This window comes from Triturus cristatus, chromosome 11 (genome assembly GCF_964204655.1).
Source record: "Triturus cristatus chromosome 11, aTriCri1.1, whole genome shotgun sequence".
Classification (NCBI taxonomy): domain Eukaryota; kingdom Metazoa; phylum Chordata; class Amphibia; order Caudata; family Salamandridae; genus Triturus; species Triturus cristatus.
In genome coordinates, this window is record NC_140594.1 from 410,403,635 (window position 1) to 410,425,417 (window position 21,783).

General features: G+C 46.0%; 1 protein-coding gene across 2 annotated transcripts in view; it reads left to right on the top strand.

Moving 5' to 3' along the window:
• The window catches only part of LOC146784326 (poly(ADP-ribose) glycohydrolase-like), an 868,511-nt gene that overhangs the window by 736,701 nt on the left and 110,027 nt on the right, over positions 1 to 21,783 (top strand). For both annotated transcript variants that reach the window (XM_085636068.1, XM_085636067.1), the window contains exon 14: positions 8,785 to 8,890. In XM_085636068.1, coding sequence (XP_085492194.1) covers positions 8,785 to 8,890 — 106 coding nt within the window. The remainder of the gene's footprint in view (positions 1 to 8,784; positions 8,891 to 21,783) is intronic.

Genomic DNA, 21,783 nt, shown 5'->3' on the forward strand with positions numbered 1-21,783 from the left:
TCACATATACGTCCACCTCTCCGGTTAGGCACCAGCTATTCCCGATTTATCCTGGCTACCTCAAAAATCAGAAGACTGGTAAGGGCCTCCTAAAGGCGACAGAATACTACTTTGCTGAGAACCAACACTCAGTCTCATCCCCTACAACGCTGTGGGAAGCGTATAAAACGGTGCTACACGGACAGGCTGTCTCCCTGATCACAGGTCACAAGCATGCTCAGCGACAACAAATTGACAGCTTCGAGCAGGGGGTGTCCCAGGCAGAGGCCAATCATGCCACAGACAGGGGTGAGGATTCGCAGCATAAGGTACACATAGCGCAGCAGGAATATAAGGCCTATACATGGGAGGAGGCTAAAACCAGACTTACAAAAACGCAACACACTATTTATGAACTGGGTGAAAAGGCAGGCAAACTTTTAGCATAGCTAGATAAGCGGGAAAGGGCTAGCAGATGGGTAGCACAGATCCAATTAGAAGATGGCACTATCATGACAGAACATCACCAAATAGCTTAGGCATTTGCAGCCCATTACGGAAAAATATACACAGCCATGGCCACCACCACAGTACTAGAAAATCTTGATTTTCTCAAAGACATAAGGATGCCTGCGTTGTCCCCGGTAGCGACTGAAGCTGTTGAAGACGACTTGCCTCCGAGGAACTTGCCCTAGCAATTGATGCACTACACACAGGCAAGGCTTTACGGCCTAATTGGATTCCGGTGGAATTTTTTAAGAAAGCTTCATCTCAACTTGTCCCGCATTTACTTAATATGTACACTGATAGCTTAGAGAAGGGGATCCTGCCCAGAGATCAACGCCTCACAACGATAGTGACAATTCATAAGCCATGCAAACCACCACAGGACTGCATGTCCTTTAGGCCGATTTCCCTCATAAATGCAGAATCCAAAATATTTGCGAAAGTACTGGCCATGAGGCTGCAACTGTATCTCACCACATTGATTCACCCGGATCAATCAGGCTTCATGCCTAATCGTAATACCGCCCTCAATTTAAGAAGGCCACATAGTGTAATTGTGCGTAAGCCCACAGTTGCGGAAGACACAGTTATTCTATCACTGGACGCACGTATGGCGTTCGACCTTGTCGAATGGCCCTTCCTTTTTGCGGTCCTCCAGCATCTGGGTTTCGGTCCCAAGTTCTGTGATTGGGTACAGTTGTTATATACGCAGCCATTTATTTGCACATGTTGTTGTGAACGGCCATATCGCGACTGACTTCCCGCTGGGCAGAGGGACACGGCAGGGATGCCCCCTATCCCCACTCCTCTTTGTGCTAGTGCTGGAGCCCCTGGCGGCGTGGATACGCCAGGACCCGGTTATTCGTGGCATGAAATGTGCTCCTGGCTGGGAAGACCGCATTTCCCTATATGCGGATGATGTATTGCTGTAGCTGACATCCCCGGCACGATCCATTAATTGTCTACTGGATATCTTTGCCTCATATGGGCGGGTCTCCGGGTGCACTATAAATTAGGGGAAATCTCTCCTATATATACTACGCGGTCCCCCACCACGACTCCCAAGAGGTTGCGAAATTCAGATTACAAACAGTGGCTTCAAATAATTGGGAATATACGTAACACATGACAATACACAGTTCACTGCTGAAAACCTCACACAGCCCCTACTGAGATTTCGGCGTGATGTTATACATTGGCGCTCCCTACCACTCACACTCGTGGGAAAGGGTGGCCCTTTTTAAAATGATGGCACTCCCTAGATTTTTGTATGCTCTTCAGAATACACCATTTCCAGTCCCTTCAACCTATTTCACTGCAATAAACACTGAAGTGACCACCTTGTTATGGGACGGAAAGGCGACCCGTATCGCCACGAATAAACTAGTAAAGAGTTGGTACGATGGTGGTATTGCCCTCCCCAATATAAAAATCTATTACTGGGCTTCGCAGCTAACTGTCATTAATCAGTGGCTTCACGCACCTCAGGAAGACCCTGCATACCTTATGGACAGACATCTACTGGAACCTGGTGGGATTATGGGAGCACTCTATAATAAGGTCCAACAGACCGATCTCTCGGGCCCAACGGCACACACCATACAGGTGTGGTTTGAGGCGCAGCGCACACTGGGTTGGGAGGGGGTCATAACGCAAGCCACACCACTATGGGACACAAAGAGGCTGAGTAGGTTACGGAACACTAAAGGCTTTCAGCAATGGGATTTGATAGGCATCTCGAAGGTGGGAGATATGTGGAAGAAAGGTGAAATAGTCACATATGCCCAACTACAGCAAACTTACGGTCTTGCACAAAAGGAAATGTTCCGTTATATACAGATAAGGCATGCACTCACTGAGAAGATCGCACCAGGCACACAACTTGCAGAGGCGTCGCCGTTGGAGGATAGACTCCTGACGGACCATCTGACAAAAAAGGCCATTTCCCTCACCTATCGAAAAATAATAAACAATCAACCTGACACTACAACTGCCCTAAAGGCCAGGTGGGAATCGAAGCTAGGCGATTTGGATGACACAGACTGGCAGGAGGCGCTTGCATCCCCCAAAGAGGTGGCAATATCTTCTAAATTTAAGCTAATACAATTAAAAATTCTGCATCGTACATACTATACACGCACGCTCTTGCATAAAATAGGTAGGTCGGAAACACCACCTGCCTCCGTCAATGTGGCGAACCAGGCACATTCCTGCATACGATCTGGCAATGTCTGAAGATCGCAAGGTACTGGGGGGCAGTTATGCACACAACCTCGCAAGTTAAGGAAGTTACACTTCTACCAGAACCAAAGAGATGCATTCTGAACATTTGGAAGCCCACAGATCTCAATCACATGACTCAGGAATGGGTGACACTCGGTATAACACTGGCGAAGTGAAACATATCTCAATGTCGGGGGTCCCGACAGGCCCCTACCCTTCCCCAATGGTGTCGCAATATGGACAATATAATGATGGTTGAAAAGTCGGTCTATATTCACAAGGGGATGCCCCAAAAAATGGACTCGGATATGGGGTGGGTGGAACACTTACCGTGGGCATATTTGTGAACTCCCACGTGTGGACTTATCGTTGGATGTCATTGATTGATGAAACTACCACAAAATGTTATGTATTGCACCACTGACCTCTGTTGTCTACCAGTGGAGGGCACTGTGGAACTTATCTGGGGTAAAATATATGTCATGCAATTGATACGTACAGCAAAGAAACAACATGTATGCACCACTGTATTTCATTGATAGTACCATGTTTTGTTATTTACAAAATGCTAATAAAAATATGCACAAAAAAAAAAAAACAAGAACCATACTTACAAATCCACAAGGATAAGGTGATTTTAAAAACGAACCCACATTTCATTCCAAAGGTGGTATCTAAGTATTACTTAAATCAGAACATTCTCCTACCGGTTTTCTTCAAAAACCCAAAAACTAAAGGAGAAAGAAGCCTCCATACCCTGGATGTAAGGAGGGCATTATTGTATTATTTACAAAAAACTGAGAAAATCAGAAAAACAAAACAATTGTTCGTCGCATACGCACATACCAACACAGGATCACCTGTCACAAAAGCAGCTATTGCAAGATGGATAGTCCAAACCACCCAATTATGTTATGCCAATGCCAAAAAAGAACTAACAATTCAACCAACAGCTCACTCCACTAGAAAGAAAGGAGCAACGCTAGCCTTTATGGCCAATGTACCCATTGACTCCATTTGTGCAGCAGCAACATGGGTGTCACCACACACCTTTACAAAACATTATTGTGTGAATATACAAATGAATAAGGAAGCTCAAATTGGACAAAAGGTGCTTCAACACCTGTTTGCAAGGCCTTCCTTTCACCACAGCCTCCCAAGTACGGGAGAAACCGCTACATAATCTAATGCACAGCATGTGAATCCAGAAAAGGATTCATGCTGCAAAATTAAATGGTTACTTACCAGTAGGAGTAGTTTTGCAGCTTGAAGAATTTTCTGGATTCACATGCGACCCACCTGGCCTCCCCTATAAGGAAAACAAACAGGTGGGAAGCACAGGCGTTCATCAGTTATTATATAACCAACTCAAGGATTACACACAAGAATAAAAACAGGAAAAAAGTATCCGAAGATGGCTACCACACACGTACACCTCCAGGATACCGTCTGACGTCACACAGGGGACGTACCTGGCACCAAATGGTGGTCGATAGCGACCAAAACATGAAAAAAAAACGAAGACAATTCCGACCCAACAACTAGATGGCGGAATAATGCACAGCATGTGAATCCAAAAAATTCTTCAAGCTGCAAAGCTACTCCTACTGGTGAGTAACCATTTTGTTACCTTGCAGACAACAGGGTCATGATTTGAATGATGTAGCAGAGGGAGTGGCACCGGACTCAAAAATCGTCAAAACTCCTCTAAACAACAATATTGCTATATTTTACTACTTTACAGGCAGTAACAATTGCAGTTCTGTAGCAAGTGCTGGGCTGTTGATTTCAATAGTTCAGCAGGTGCAGTTGCACCGGGACCAAAAGCTCCGGGCACCCCACTAAACACCAATTATTACTATATGTTACAACTAAACAGGTAGTCAGAAGTGCAGTTATCTTTCACAAGGCCATAAAGTTGTCACAACTCCAGTAAACACCAAATATTGCTATATTTTACTGCTAAACAGGCAGTCACAAGTGCAGTTGTCTTGCAGGCAGCAGGGTCATTATTTGAAAGGTGCAGTGGCACCTGGCCCAAAAGTTGTCCGAACTCCTCTAAACACCCAATATTGCTATATTTTACAACAAACAGGCAGTCATAAGTGCAGTTATCTAGCAAGTACAAGGGTCATGATTTCAAATAGTGCAGAAGGTGTAATGGCACCGGGACCAGCTCTAGGCACCCCACTAAACACCTAATATTGTTATATTTTATTCCTAAATAGGCTACCACAAGTACAGTTACTTTGGGTACAACAGGGACATGATTTGAATGGTTCAGTAGCACCGGGCCCGTAAGTTGTCAGAACTCCTCTAAACGCATAATATTGCTATAGTTGACTACTAAACAGGCAGTCACAATTGCAGTTACCTTGCAGTTAAAAGGGATTTAATTTGAATGGTGCAGCAGGTACAGTGGAACCAGTGCCAGAAGATCTAGGGACCCCACTAAACACAGAATATTGCTAAATTTTACTACTAAACAGGTAGTCAGAAGTGCAGTTTTCTGGCAGGCAGTAGGGCATGATTTCAAAGGTGGCGCAGGAGCCAATATTTGTCAGAACTTCGCTAAACACCAAATATCGCTGTATTTAGCTGCTAAATAAGCAGGCACAACTGCAGTTACCTTACAGGCAATAGGGTCATGATTTGAATGGTACAGCAGCTTCAGTGGCACCGGGGCCAAAAGTTGTCATAACTCCTCTAAACACCAAATATTGCTATATTTTGCTACTAAACAGGCAGTCACAAATGCAGTTATCTTGCTAGCACTAGGGCCATGGTTTGAATGATACAGCAGGGGAAGTTGTTAGAACTCCTCTAAACACATAATGTTGCTATTACATCAATTAATTCTATTCTTTCCATTTTCATTTTTCAAACTTTTGCTATTTCTTACCCACACTAGACTGCTAGTAACATGACAATATATTGCCTTTTTGTACATAAACAAGTCATAACATGTTAACAGACTTTCTGGTAACTTGTACAACACCTCAGCAAGCTACTGTGAGAAAGTGCCCTCTTTCTGCGTGGTTGTCCCCACTTTTTGCTGAACTGCTGATGTACTTTGACTGAGTGTGCCCTGGGCTCCTGCCAATCAGGTACCCACGGCCTATGTTCTTTCCCCAAAACTGCATTAAAGACCAACCCCAATTGGCACTCTCTGGCCACAGGTCAGTCCATGGTAAATGGTACCACAGGTACCCAGAGCACTGTGACTAGGGAAGGCCTCTAAGGGCTGCAGCACTTATTGTGCCACCCTTAGAGGCCCTGTACCTTTACCCTCACACACTGCCTTTGCAAGCTGCATGTTTTGGTGCAGAACAAAGTGAAGAGTCGACGTGGCACTCAACCCTGTGTGCCATGCCTACAACCCACTGCCCTGGCATAGATCAGCCACCCCTCTAGCTGGGTGCACTATACCAGTGGTGAGGGTACAGGTGCATGAGCCCCGTACCCCTACAGTGTCTAAACCAATTCTTAGACATTGTAAGTGCAGTGATGCCATCAAAAGTATATGGTGCTGGGAGTTTGTCATTACGAACTACACAGTACCATAATGGCTTTACAGAAAACTGGGTAGTTTGGTATCCAACTTCTCAGCCCATTAAACCCACACTGATGCCAGTGTGAAATTTAATGAAAAATGCACACAGAGGGCATCTTATAGATGCCCCCTGAAAAATGACCTAACACTAGTGTCCAGGCTGAGTGGCTAATCCCCTGCTGCCACCACCAGACATGTTTCTGGACTCCTGGCTTGAGAGCCTGCTGCTCTCGGGAGCCTGAAGCAATGCACATCCTGGGACGTGGTGCCAAGGCCCCTCCCCCAGAATGCGCAGGGTCCACGAAGGGGAAACTTCTAAGGCTTGCTACCTTTGTGAGCTTCCCCAAGCCTTTTGCCGCTTCCAGCAGCTGGTCCCCACTGGTTCTAACCCCCACTTTGGGCAGGGGAACCGGCGGTAAAACCAAGTGAGAAAGGGAGGTGTCCCCACCTTTGCCAACCCCACCCCTTAGGTGGGGGAAGCGAGGTGAAGTACAACTCTCAGTCCCCGCCATCTTGCAGATGCGGGGACCCAGCCAACCAGAGTGAGGCATATGCCCCCCTCCCACGGAAGGGTGGCATAATAGGGGGTGTACCCACCCCAAGGAAGGGACCCATTGGTCCCAACCTGTTACTCACCTTATAACGCTCTTAAATCTAGTATTTAGGGGCACCCCGAACCTTGCCTCCTCAGACAATCAACGACCAAGAAGAAGAGAAGAAGGACCGAACAGCCGTGCCGAAGCTAAGAAGAGGAGGACGCCCACTGACTTGGCCCCAGCCCTACCGGCCTGTCCCCACTTCGAACCTGCAGAAGCAAAACTCCGGTGTGTACGGCAACTAGCAACCTCAAGAATCCCAAAGACCTGCCCAGCCTTGCAAATAAAAGACTTTGTCTACCGTGAACTACAGATTTGTTCACTCACAGACTCTGGCTCCGGCCAAATCCGCAAGTCTGCACCATTATTCACCCGCCGCCCGGGGGAAGATCTCGAGATAAATAGTGATTTCACGCTTGTGACCAGACTGTCGGGGCTTTCAGTATGGACATGCAATGTGCATTGCTCCCCACTATTACAGTCAGGGTTGTACCTACATGGATATTCTCATGTTTGTCAAAGATAATTGTGCATTATCCTGTTCTGTGATATGATGTATGTCATCTAAACTTCAATAAACAGATTTCTAAATAAATTATTCACCCACCGCCCGAGTTCGAGGGGTCCAACACCACAAGAAGGTAACTCCGGCTATTCTGACTCGAGATCTGATGATCTCTGACCTGCCTCGAATCTCCCAGCGAAGCCTGCATCCTCTTACTGGAGGATCCCCCCGACCACGACCGGAGCTGGTAAGAGAAACCAGACGCCTAAAGACACCCCTGCACCCGGAGCCTCATGGCCTTGGGTGGCCCAACCAACTGTGTCCCAGCATCCCCAGGCATCCCAACTTACCTCTCCAACCAGTGGTTACCTCCAGAAGATCTCCGTCCCCGAGCCTGAAGTCTTTGAAACTGGAGAATCCCCATTGAAACCAACAGGGCACCCAACGCCAAAACAGCACTCTGCACCCTGCCGCCTGCGCCGCTGCAGGTGCACTTTTTGTTCTAAACAGGTTCCCCCTTTACCCTGAGCCTAACACCAGGAGCTCTGCTCCCACAACCCAGTGGCCTGCTCTTAAGCAGCCACCAACCGGAGGCCCACTTTCCCTATTGGATAACATTGGGCCTCCGCACTCTGTACCCGACGTCCCTAGTGCCATGAGGGTGTAAAAAGAGTGCATCCTTGACCCTGGGGGAACCCTTGTTCTAACCCCAGAAGCTCAACCCCTAAGACCGATTACTTACCTGGTAACCGTTAACTTCATTTCTCTCCATAGGAACCTATTGACTGTTTTTCTCTGAAAAATGTTATAAGTGTGGAGCTGATTTGTATGGAAACCTGAAAAATTACAATTGTGCTAAACTGATTTTACTTACCTTTTCTCTAGGAAATGTCCCAGTGTGATATCTAGGCATAGCACACTGAGTAGAAAAAGTAATCTATACAGTAATTTCAATACCCTGACTTACCTGTATTTCAAACAATTGCATTTGAACTTGCATTCACTTGTAAACACTGCATAATATATTGCAAAGCATTTACTTAACTTACCTGTGCCAGGCTTGGCTTGGTTCTAGAAATATAATTACGAAACAATATTTTTATACAAACAAAATTGGTCTGAGTTCAGTCTTTAAGTTTGTGAAATCATTTGCTGATTGAGTGTGTACAACAAATGTTTAACACTAACCTCTGATACAGCCTTACTGCTCGCCAACATTACCACAAATAGAGAGTAAGGTGCTATCTACTTTTACCTCTGCCTACCTTTGGGTTCCACTGGTCTCTGTGCACACTATACCTCATTTGGGTATAGTATATACAGAGCCAGCTTCTTACAACTACAACTTACAAAAAAACCAGCTCATTATTAATCACATAGGCGAAACCGAATGCATTTACCAATGCTTGCTGTAATTCTAGGCTTACTGCGGGTTCCTGGTCAATTCAACTTTTTCACAACAGAATGCGGCTGTTGCTACAGGCAACTGGGGATGTGGAGCCTTTAATGGAGACCCGAAAATGAAAGGTATGTCTTGGAATTTATTTATTCTGGATTACTCTGTTTTTATTTACATCCCACGGTTTGCATACAAACTTGAAAATAGATCCGTCTTGCCACTCTTTCCGATAAATCATAAAGCACACCCAAGCTGAAGCTTCCCTCTCAAAGCTCCCAAGTGCTAATAATACTCCCTAAAACACACACAATGAGCTGAAAATGTGACCTAAAGCACAGGGCTTAAGATGATCCTCTCCCTAAAGCTCAGACCTGAGACCAACCCTGCTTCCTAGGGGCCCCTGCCCCTGAAAGCGCAAAGGGCACTCCCTAAAGGCTTTCCAAGCCGAAGTGGATCCTTAAAATCGACAGTTGCTAACACTACTATAAGTACTGATGCTACATTTTAGAGCAGCCCCACCGAGCTGGCACAATGGCCTAAATCACACACAAGGAGCTAAAACTGCTCTCCAAAGATGATCCTCACCTTAATTGACAGACCCGAGAGGGATTCTGCTTCTTAATGGTCAGTCCTCAAGCTGACTCTTGCTTCCTTAAGTAGACTGGCTGAAGATGGTCCCTAAAGCACTCCTAATCTACTGCAGGTTCTCTAAAGCCAATCCAAGCTGATGCTACTCCTTAAAGCACCCCACAAACTAAAGCGCAGGTCCCAGCCACACGCAACACTTTTAAAGAGACCGCCTGGGCTGGTGCTACAACTAAACACATAGATCCTGGGCTAAGCCTAGAGCTGAGATCTACTCTGTTGTCTAAAACGTAGGCCCTCTAGATGGATGCTGCTTCATAAAGTAGAGTATGCTGTTTGACTTTGCTACCTAAATTGCAGACATCAGGCTGTCACTGCTGAGCAAACCTAGATCTCTGACTCTTGCTAACCCTAAAGCAAAGACTGTGCAATGCCACTGTTCCCTAAGGCACAGGCCCCTAGCTGATGCTACTCCCTAAAGTATTGACCTGGACAAATGCTGAGGTATGGAGAATGTGCATGAAGCTCAGACCCTGGCTGGCGTTGCCCCTACAGCAAAGACCACAGACCAACTTTGCACCTTAAAGCACAGTCTCTAACATATTGGATTTGCATGGTAGGACATTCACATCTCTTTGTAAAATACAGTCCCCAAATTGATTCAGTTCCCTAGTGCTTCTCAAACTTTTTAGTTTTTAGAAGTACAAACTTTCTCAACCCACATAGCTTTAATCAACATGAGTTGGGTGATTTTTAATGTAGCTAAAGCATTGTGTGGTAGCGCAAGTTCATTTACAGACAGCACATTTTCCATTTAATGGCCACTTAATTTGCACAGACATACAGTTTTACCTATTAAAATCTTTGTTCCCATCGAACTTTGGAATTACACAAAAATGTGCTTCATTTTTGCTTTCCTAATTTTTTAATTTGTACAGTTAATTTACAGGTATTTACATTTTGTTCAGTGTTACAAACAAATTACATCCTACAGACTTTCCTTTCATTCTCCCTGTACTGCAGTAAGATTGTCACATATTTCACTTTACTTTTCTTTCTCTGACTGCAAAATTAGGGGAGTTTGTAAACAGCAATCTCCATGTTAAAAAACTTGAGCAGCAATTTGTCAGAAGATATAGCCTGACATTTGGCCTCTGTTTGAAGCGCATCAAACATGACAAGATAAATATAGAATTTAAAAGCCTCTTTATTTATTGCTTAGAGTTTCGTGACCCACTGAAAATCAGCTTACGACCCACAGTTCGGGGAAAACTGCCATAAAGTGTATACTCTGACTTCCTGTGCTTCCTTTACCACATGTGAATGCATATCTAGCAACCTTGAGAAGTGGAGAAAATGTACAGGTGCCTCATGAGTCATGCCTCACATCTTGCCTGATGAACACATAATGGGTAGGTAAAATCAGGTTCGAGGCATATGTGCTGTAGATACACATGCTTTGCATACTCCTGCCATCTAGGTTTGGGTCCGGATGTTTGCAAGTTGTTTTTTTCCGAAGAAGTCTTTTCCAGTCACGAGGTAAGGTGACTCCTCCTTTCAGTGGTATTGCGCATGGGTGTCTACTCCATTATTAGATTTTTTTCTTGCCACCATCGGGTTCGGTCGTGATTTGTGGTGCCAGATACTGGTTTTGGCAAGTTCCCCTTGGCCTACACTCCAGATTAGTGAAATTTGGAAACATTAATTGGAGTACTAAATGCTTTAATGATATACTGACATAGCACTAAAGAAAGCACATTAGGAAAATCATGAAGACATTGGCTACAGTTTTGAATATAACCATGTGTACTTTATAAAGAAGGTGAACATTATGTTATTCTGTGTAAATTTCTCCCTATGTAGCCTAGGGGGAATTAAAAGTAGCTAAAATATCTGGCATGAGATGAGATGCAAAATATATGTACCTAAAATCAAGGCAGTCCACTACTGTATGAGGCTGTGTCTGGGACCAGGGTCAGAATTCCTTGGAGCTGGGTCTCTCTGCTCAATTAGTCCTCTCTTCCTGAATATATAGCATGATGCTCTATTTATAGCTATTCACACTGACACTTGAGTGACAAAATGTGTAAATGTGAAAGACAGTAGTGGGAACTTAAGGGAGTGGTTGAGATCACTAGCATATGGTTATGGTAGAGGTACTTATAGAGCGGATGTTCACCCATAGGCATCATGGTGCCAGTACTCCGGATACTAAAAACAGTCACCAGCAGAGATTATGTATCAGAGGCAAAAGCTTTCCGGAAAAACCAAGATTTCAGTGTGCGTTTACACATTTCCAATGATGGCAATGATCGAATGTGCATCGGAAGAGAATTCCATGTCTTTTGGGCTAGAACTGAGAACCTAAGCCTGTCCATCCTAACCTTTTGAAATCTTGGTATCACTAACAAATTGGCCATATAGGAGCGCAGAGTTCTTATTGGAATATATCTAGTGGGGAAACATCCATTACCACGCGGACATTGCATCGCACTGCCTTTACATCGCGGGTAATACAACGCAAGTAGTTACAACGACTTGCGCTGGATGGTGCTCTAACCTTAGGAATAGTATGATTTACTATTCCAACACCTTCCCTACTGTACCTAGACTGGTGTTGGAATAGTAAATCATACTATTCCTAAGTCCAGCGACTTGCATTGTAAAAACTGCGATGTAAAGTTCCGCGATCATTTTGATCGCGTTGTAACGTCACATATTCATCTAATGATGTGTCCTGCAGGAAAGTCCGTTGCAAATTCATGAATAGCCTCAAACATTAAACAGCACACTGACTTGAATGCACTGTGTTAATGGGAGCCAATGAACTTGTTTTAGCACAAGTCGGTTGTGTGTCCATCAGGGAGCTTTGCATATCAGCCTAGCAGCTGCATTTTGAAGTAGCTGGAGTATTTTCAAATCACATTCTGGTAGACCCAAGTAGATGCTGTTAGCATAATCTAAGCAGCCATTAATAAATACCATCATAATCGTTTCATGGTTCCCGAGGAAAGGCAGGAATTACGTGTTCGAGGCATGTGAGCTGTAGATCACATGCTTTGCATACTCCTGCCATGTAGTGTTGGGTCCGGATGTTTGCAAGTTGTTTTTCTTCGAAGAAGTCTTTCCAGTAACAAGGTAGGTGACTCCTCCTTTTGGTGATAGTGCGCATGGGCATCGACTCTATTGTTAGATCGTTTTTTCCGCCATCGGGTTAGGACGTGAATTGCAGCGCTCCGGTTCAACACAGTTTCTCGGGTTCCCCTCGGTGTGCAATCTACTTACCCATGACTGAATTGTTTTCGATTGCATATTTCCATTCACCACGTATCGTATTTAATACAAAATTTCTCTTTCGATTGAGTAGCTCATGGAAGGCCAGTGTCCGCTGTGTAGTCGATCGAAAGGACTCCATTCAAATTCTGCCCTTGGTGCCACGCAAAGTTCCCGCGCACCGACTCACACGATGTGTACAACTTGTACTTATCTCCGAATCACACCGAACAGTACAGCGACGCGTGTAAATCTTTCGGATTGAAGAAAACTCTCCGCGACCCTCGGGCTTGACGTCACGAAATGCAGAGCCAACACACCGGTTCCACTCCGGACCTCTGTGCAGAAGAACAAGAGACCGGCAAGGCACTAGGGGCGGAGGAAGAACAGGAGGATCCGATATCTGTCTCCGAATCCGGCTCTGATGCGGACGAATACATTCTGCAAGGTCAGCTTATCGGGAGTACCGATCCTCCCTTGCCCCAAAGTCCAACTCAGCCCAAGGTAAAGGCTCGGGTCCCACTCCTGCCTTCGGGCCACAGTCGGCACCGTGAACATGTTTCCAACACCCCGCCTTCTGGCTTGGCACCAAAACACACATCAAAGCCTTCCGGCTCCGAATCGAGCCGTCCACATTCAGGCACCAAGCCGAAACCTTTGGGGTTGAAGCCGAAACTGGGCTCAGCCTCACCTCCTTCAATGCAGAAAACGTCTTCGCAACAGAAATCCTCGGCATCCAGGACACCGGCACCGAAACCTTCGACGCTGAAAGACACAGATGCTCCGATGCCATCAAAGGAGCAGCGTTTCGATGTCCCGCCTTCTAAACTGGGCCCGAAACAAAAGGAACTGTGCATCAATCCAAAGACTGGACATATTGCGACCAAATTGCCACATAAACGCAAACCTGATCCTGAAGAAGCTTACCACATTCCTTTAAAAAGGAAGCATGTGGGTACTAACCCTTCTCCTCCTTCTCCATCACCTCCTTCCCCTGAGACACAACCATTGTTAATTTCACCTACTAATTCACAACCACCATATACACCTGATGATCAGGATGACGGAGATGGGGATGAGGCTGGGGACAATGATCCTGCACCTCCAGACCCTTGGAGAGATTACCACACTAATTCTCCTACAGGTAACGATCCTGATCTTTACCCTACTAAACCTTCTTTACCAGATGACAACGTAGGCTATATAGAACTATTAATCAGAGCTGCTAATTATCATGGGGTTCAATTACACAAGGAATCCCTAGAGGAAGATTTGCTTTTCGAAACACTTAGTAGTTCCCAAAGATCCACTCACACACTACCTATGCTCAAGGGTATGCTAAGACATGTGGATGACATATTTAATGATCCTGTTGGGGCACGTATTCACACCCCCAGAATAGACATAAAATATAAATCTGCACCATCAGATCTAGTTTATATCAGGGGCCAGCGTTCTGTTGAGAAGACATACCTGGTTAAGATTTCAGGGTTTAAACCAGAAGTTCAAGCTTCTATTCTTAATAAGCCATTTGACAACCAACACCTCTTTGGCCCTGTAGTAGACGTCCTTAGAAAATATGAAAAAGGACACAGAAGTGGCAAAATCTTTGGGAGCCCTAAAGTCCCCTTCTGGCCGTGGTTCCTTTTGGCGCTCCTTCTATCGTGGAGGGTCCAAGAATCCCTCCTCAGACACTGCCTCTACATCGTGCAAAGGCAACAATCAGCCCTCTGCTTCCAAGGGTCTCTTCAGAGGGGGTTACAGAGGCAACAATGGCAAAGTTAGAGGTAGAGATTCCAACTCACGTGCCTCCCCCTCCAATACCAAACAGTGACTTGCCTACATCCCCCACCCCACCCCTGACCATTTAACACCTGTAGGGGGCGTCTTTCACAATTCCTACCCGTCTGGCAATCAATAACTACAGACAAATGGGTGCTAGGAATTAACGGTTCTGGTTATTGCCTGGAGTCTACCAAAAATTCTCCAAACATTCCTCAATGTTCACACAAAATGTCACCAGACCACTTACACCTCCTCAAACAAGAGGTTCAGTCTCTCCTCTTAAAGGGAGCTATAGAGTCCGTACCACTACAATACAAGGGTTCCGGCGTATACTCCCTTTACTTTCTCATTCCCAAAAAGGACGGTTCTCTCGGACCTATCTTGGACGTAAGAGAATTGAATCGTTACATATAATCAGATCATTTTCACATGGTGACATTTCAACAAGTGCTCCCACTTCTATAACAGGGCTGCTTTATGTCTACTCTAGACTTAAAGGACGCGTACATTCACATTCCAATACATCCCGCTCATCTCAAATTTCCAGATTTGTGGTATCGGAGCACCATTACCAGTTCAAAGTACTCCCGTTCGGAGTCACCACTGCTCCCAGAGCCTTTACAAAGTGTCTGGCAGTAGTTGCTGCTCACATACAAAAGCAACCCATTCATGTCTTCCCCTACTTGGACGGCTGGCTCATCAAAGCCAGTACTTATCTAGAGTGTCTCCAACACACTCACAGAACACTGCAGTTACTGCACCAACTGAGGTTTACAGTCTGTAAGAAAGTGGGTTTCTGTTGCAGTAACCCCCCCCCCCCCCCCTTTTTGCCTAATAGCTGATGCACTTATCCTTGTTGTGCCCTGGGCTCCTGCCAATCAGGTGCTCAGGGCCTGTGTTCCTTCCCTAAAAACTGCCTAACAGCCAAAACCCAAATTGGCAAACCCTGGCCACATGTCAGCCCCTGGTAAATGGTACCCTAGGTACCCAGGGCCTTGTGACCAGGGAAGGCCTCTAAGGGCTGCAGCACTCATTGTGCCACCCGTAGAGGCCCTGTACCCTAACACACACACACTGCTCTTGCAGGCTGAGTGTCTGGATACAAGACAAAACAGAGAGTCAACATGGCACACATCCCTGTGTGCCCTGCCCACAACCTACACTGCCCTGGCATACATCAGCCACCCCTCTAGCTGGGTGCCCTATGCCAGTGGTGTGGGCACAGAGGCAGGAGCCCTGTGCCCCTACAGTACCCAGGTCCATTCCTGGGTCCTGTAAGTGCAGTGCTGCCATCTAAGAGTATATGGTGCTGGGAGCTTGTCAAACACAAACTCCACAGCACCATAATGGCAGCACTGAAGACTGAATAGTTTGGTATCAAACTGCTCAGCACATTAAATCCACACTGATGCCAGTGTGGGATTTAATGTACCAAGCACCACAGAGGGCATCTTAGAGAAGCCCCCTGAAACCTAAACCTACAATCCACGTCTGTTCTGAGGCTGCCTAGGCTGCCACACAGCAGACATGTTGCTGGACTCCTGGGTACGAGAGCCCCTGCTCTCCTGGGTCTGCAACAATGCACATCCTGGGCGAGGTGCTAAATCTCCTCCCCCAGGATGGGCAGGGGGAAGCCTCAAAGGCATGCTGCCTTTGTGAGCTTCCCCAGGCCACTGCAACCCCCCACTCTGGCGGGAAGCTTGGCCGGAAACCCCAAATAAGGACAGGGGATGTGCCAGCCTGCCAACCCCACCCCTCAAGTGGGTGAGGCAAGGTGAAGCACATCTCCGGGCTCTTGCCATCTTGAAGATGGGAAGCCCTACCCAATCAGGACTAGGCTCCTGCCCCCCTCTCACAGGAGAGAGGCAGGATAGGGGGTGTACCCACCCCAGGACAGGGACCCATTGGCCCCTGCCCTTCACCTACCTGTAATGCCCCTAAATCTAGTATTTAGGGGCACCCTGAACCTTCCTTCCCCAGATTCCAGATTCCAAAATACAAAGAAGAGCAAGAAGAAAGAAGACCTGCCCTGCAGCTGCTAAGAAGATGAAGACACCAACTGCTTTGGCCCCAGCCCTACCGGCCTCGAACCTGCTCCTGCTCCAACCCGGCAATCTCTTGTGGCCAGCAACCTCACAAACCCCGGAGGTCCTGGCTACCTTTTGGCTCTAAGCCCCTGGGACTCCCATGAGTAGAGGCTCTACTCAAAACCTACTTCTAATCCCTGACAGCAGCCCGGAACCGCGTACCCAGCACACTCTGCACCAGCCAAGCCTGGCCAGTGCCAGAGTGAACAAAGACCACGAGGACGACCCCACGGCGACTGTGACTCCGAGTCCGGCACCCAAGGACCTCCCTCGACACTCCTGAAGAAGCCTGCAGCCTCAGAACAAGGCCCCCCCCCCCTACCACGATCAACAGAGGGTAAGATTTCCCGACACCAAAAGGCACCCCTGCACGCGGCGCCCCGCGGCCCCCTGTGCCCAATCCCGGGGTACCTACCTATCCTCCAACTACCCAACTTACCTCTCGAAGTGGTGGTGGCACCTGAAGAATCCTCGTCCCCGAGCTTGCAGTCTTTTTCTAAAGCGGAGATTTCCCATTGAAACCAATTGAGCGCCCGAAGGCTCAAAAGCACCCTGCACCCAGCCGCCCGAGTGGCCCTGGCAGTGCAACCTCTACACCTACCTACTTCCCCACTTGCCCTGAGTAAGTGACCAGGAGCCCAGCTCCCACAGCCGCGTGGCTTGCTAGTCAGCAGCCACCAACCAAGGCCCCCCTATCCCTCGTAGGATAGCATTGGACCTAACTCTCTCTGCACCCAGCCGCCCTAGAGTCGTTGAGGGTGAACCAACTGTACCTACCTGACCCTGGGGGACCCCTGAGTCTATGCCCAGAACCTCAACTCTGCCAGTCGAGTACTTACCTCTAAACCGATAACTCTATTTTCTTCATAGGGTAACATTGACTGGCTTTTTCCTGAAATTTCTTCAAAGTGTGGACTTTTCAAATCTTAAAATATTCACCAAAAATCAGCCGAGTAACGAAAACGAAAATACTCACCTGCTCTTAGGTGAGCTCCCAGTGCTGGATCTTGGTGCCCAGCACTGACTATGAAAAATACTTACAACTGTACTTACCAGTAACCCAATTTTCTCCCATAGGAAATCATTGACTGTTTTTCTGTGAAATTTCTTTTAAGTGTCAATTTCTGCAATCTTTAAATATTCTTTATAAATCGTGTAATATCTGAAAACGTAATTACTTACCTGTTTCGGATAAAGGTCCCAGTACTGAGTCTAGGTACCCAGTACTGGATTACAAAAGTAACGATAACATACTATACCTGTAACTTGAATTTTCTGCCATAGGGAATCATTGACTGTTTTCTATGAAATATTGTCGAAGTGTCAACTTTTAAAATAGCAAAATATTGTCTAAAAATCATCACAGTAATTAAGTCGACTTTTATCACTTCATTCCAAGTACTGACCCAGGACTGAATCTAGGATCCAGTCCTGGAATTCCAAAAGTAATCCTAAAAGTAATCTGTGGCAAATAACATGAAAGTTCCATTGAACTCAATGCATTATTTTTTTTTTTTTGTCCTCATCTCTATCATGGCTGCAATAGCCAGACTATACAAACAAGGCTACAAGGGCTTATTGGGTAAAGGCGTGCTGTCTCAGTAGTGAGCTGGTGTGGGTTGCCGGCTGAACGAGGAAGACCCAACCCTACAGCAACAGCCAGTATCATACACAGCCCGATGCCCAGTTATTGAGTCGGCAGCTGCTGACCATGTGCCAATGACACCAATACTGACCACTAGCCAAATAAGAGCTACGTGGAGAATGTATCAAGGCTAGATAATCATCGAACGGGGGGGGGGGACCCCCAAGCTGCTAAGCAATCCAATCTAGCAACAGCCAAAAAGCTCTCCTCTTTGGGTTTCCAATCCTGGCTAGGTCCAACTTCGAAATTTGAGAGATTGATAAACACCAATCGAGTAGGGTTGGGGGATCAGGTTCTTTCCAACGTTTACAGATTTCCCTGCGAGCTGCCAGCATACAATAAAAAAGGAGATTATTTACTGGGCTCCGAATCAAATTGAGGATTCCGAAGACTACCAGCCTAAGATCGATGACAACAGAAAAACCCAGGGAGGATGTAAGATTCTTGCCGATGGCGTCCCAGTAGGATGACAAGTAAGGGCATTCAAAAAACATATGAGCGTCGGAAGCGGATATCGAACCACACCGAGGACAAGCCACCTGGTCGGCTATAGAAAACTTGGACAGCCTCTGTGGAGAGTAATATGCCCTGTGTATAGTAAATAGGTGATTTTTTCGGAGCCAAGCTGGCTTAGCTATGTCCCACATAACTGTGCAGGATTTTGTCCAAAGATCATGCACATTACAGCTGGATATCAAGGGGCCCCAAAGTTGCTCAGGTAGATTAAATTCCCCGTCAATCTCTTCAAGTATTAGATTATACCACAGGGAAGTTTCTTTTGAGACAGGTGGTTTGTCCAATAAGAGAGATACCAGTTGGCTACTGCCCCCCACTGGAGGGTTCTTACGATGTGGATTTTGACTGTGAAGAGACTGTGCCCAACTTGACATTTGGAGGAATTTAAATCTAGAAAAATTGGGACCTATTTTATTGCTTAAGAGTTCCCAAGGGAGCATCACCCCTTCAGCAAATAGGTCCCCCCAAACTGATATACCCGCCTCCTTCAATGGAGCTGATAATGTATCCCTTGTCCAGACCGGGGGTACCGGTAGATCCCAAATGGGTGCCCTGTACAAATAGTATCCCAGTTTAATCGATGATCTGATATTGGACCAAGTTTTGGCCAAACTCTGTAATACTTTGAGTTTAACCTTCTTAAAGTACTTGGGATCGCCGAACTTAAATAAAAAGCCAGACTGTCCAAATCCTTCACCCTCCAACATGGCCGAAAACATCGTCCCTACCCCCTGATCAAATGGCATTTTTAGCAGCATGCGGGCGTGAGATAATTGGAATGCCCAAGCATAAATCTGTAAATCAGGCCCTGCCAGTCCCCCTTCTCACGACGCCGCCTAATTTTTTTCCATGCAATCCTGGCATTCTTTTTTTTCCAAATAAACGAACTAATATCGGCTTGTAATTTAGTCAAAGAAAATTTATCAAAATAAAGTGGAATTGTATTAAATAAAAACGAGAATTTTGGCAAGATAGACATTTTAACCAGATTTGTACGTCCCAGAACCGACAAGGGGAGGTGTCCCCAAGTATCCATTAATTTCCGACACTCTTTAGCTACTGCAGATAGATTGGTAGATGCGATTAGATTAATATCCTTAACAATTCTTAGCCCCAAATATCTCAGGCTTGTGCGGAGTGGTTCAATAAATCCTGTTAGATCAGTGTTCCAAACCATTATTTCGGTTTTTGAGGCATTCACCTCATATCCCGAAACATTTCCAAATTCGAGGGCTAGATTGATGGCAGTGGGAAAGGCAGTACTAATCTCTGATGTTAAAATCATAACATCGTCCGCATACAGGGCCACCTTCTTCTCCCATGCCTTATACTTAAAGGGCTTGATGATATTATTATCCCGTAATGTCTGAGCAAAAGGAATGTAAAGATCAAAAAGCAATGGAGATAGAGGGCAGCCCTGCCGTGTTCCTCTTGTGATGTTAAAGGACTCGGATAGGCCCCCATTAACCAGAACGGATGCTGATGGACTGTGATATAAAAGTCGCACAGCTCTACGGAAGCCCTCACCCACGTTGAACTTAGCTAAGGCACCCGACAGGTACAACCAATTGACTGTTGAATGCCTTGGTGGCGTCCAACGTGAGGATAGCAAATGTCAAAAAAGTTAGTGGAGGCCATATCTATAGCTCCCACCAGATCATAGGTTAATTCAAAGAGCTGGCGACCCCTTACAAAACCCTTCTGGTTAGCATGTAAAATGTCCGGAGCAACCTTACCCAATCTCGTAGCCAAAAGCGATGCAAAAATGTTATAGTCGGCATTGAGAATGAAAATAGGACGATATGACCCACAATTTGTGGGAGCCTTGCCAGGCTTAAGTATCAATGTGATAGACGCGTTGTTCCAGGAGCTAGGGGGAAGTGCCCCTTCCTGCAGTATTTGATTAAAAAGCAGAACAAGAAAAGGAGAGATCTCTTCCACCAACTTCTTGTATATTTCAGCTGGTAGGCCATCGGGCCCTGCCGCCTTACCACTTTTACTTCCACATATTGCGGCCACCACTTCTTCCTCCGTAACTGCCATATCTAAAAAAGCTCTTTGATCCGACGAGAGCGAAGGTAGAGATATATTATTTAGCCACTCTCTAATGCATTCTGGGGAGATGTCTTTGTCCTCTTGATAGATCTCCTGAAAGAAATCTTTAAATGCCGTTTTAATTTCTACATCAGACGTTGAAGTCCCAGAGCTGGAAGTGATTGAATTAATTGTATTACGGACCTGGTCAGTTCTGGATTTCCAAGCGAGCAATTTGCCAGCCCCTTCGCCAAATTCAAAGTGGGCTAGTTTGCTAACTTCCCATCTACGGAGCAGGCGTTGACTTAGAACCGAAGTCAATTGCATTTTAAGCTCAAGCAGTTTCTCTTGTTTAGCTGATACAAGGCTGGGAGTACTGCTACTACAGGAGTCTAATTCCGCCTGTACTAATAAAAGATTGGCTTCAATAGACGCTACTTCCTGAGTATACTGCCTCCTGCGAAATGTGACCTTATTTTTAATAGCTCCACGCAGGAAGCATTTGAACGATACAGTGTTGGTACCTGCTGTGGCTATATTAAGTTGCATAAATTCACGTGCCTCCAGTTTGAGGTAAGCAACATCATCCGGTGACGAAAGAAAAATACGATCAAAAGACCATGATCTATTAGGGAGCTGCACAATGCCTGCGAGATATAACATTACTGCAGAGTGGTCCGACAGATGAGAAGGCAAATAACTAACATTATTTGTGAAGCCCTGCAAATTGCGACTAATCAAAAAGAAATCAATCCTAGACTGGTGGCGATATTTAAAAATTCGAAAGGAAAATCCAGATTGCTGACCTGCCCTTATCCGCCAGATGTCAATATACCCATATTGCTGCATACAATTAAGTAGAAACGCTCTAGACTTAGAAAGAACTTGTAGTCGACTCGATGGCGTTTTATCTAGAGCGTAGTCAAGCACGATGTTAAAATCCCCTGCGATAATAGTGGGTTCAGGAAAGTGCAAAAGCTGTGAAAATAGAGATTCTAGTGCTGAGGGGTCATCTCTGTTGGGCCCATAATACCCTACCAATGTTATTTGAAAACCTCCCATCTCTACCGTGGCAATTGCCCATCTCCCAGCCGAG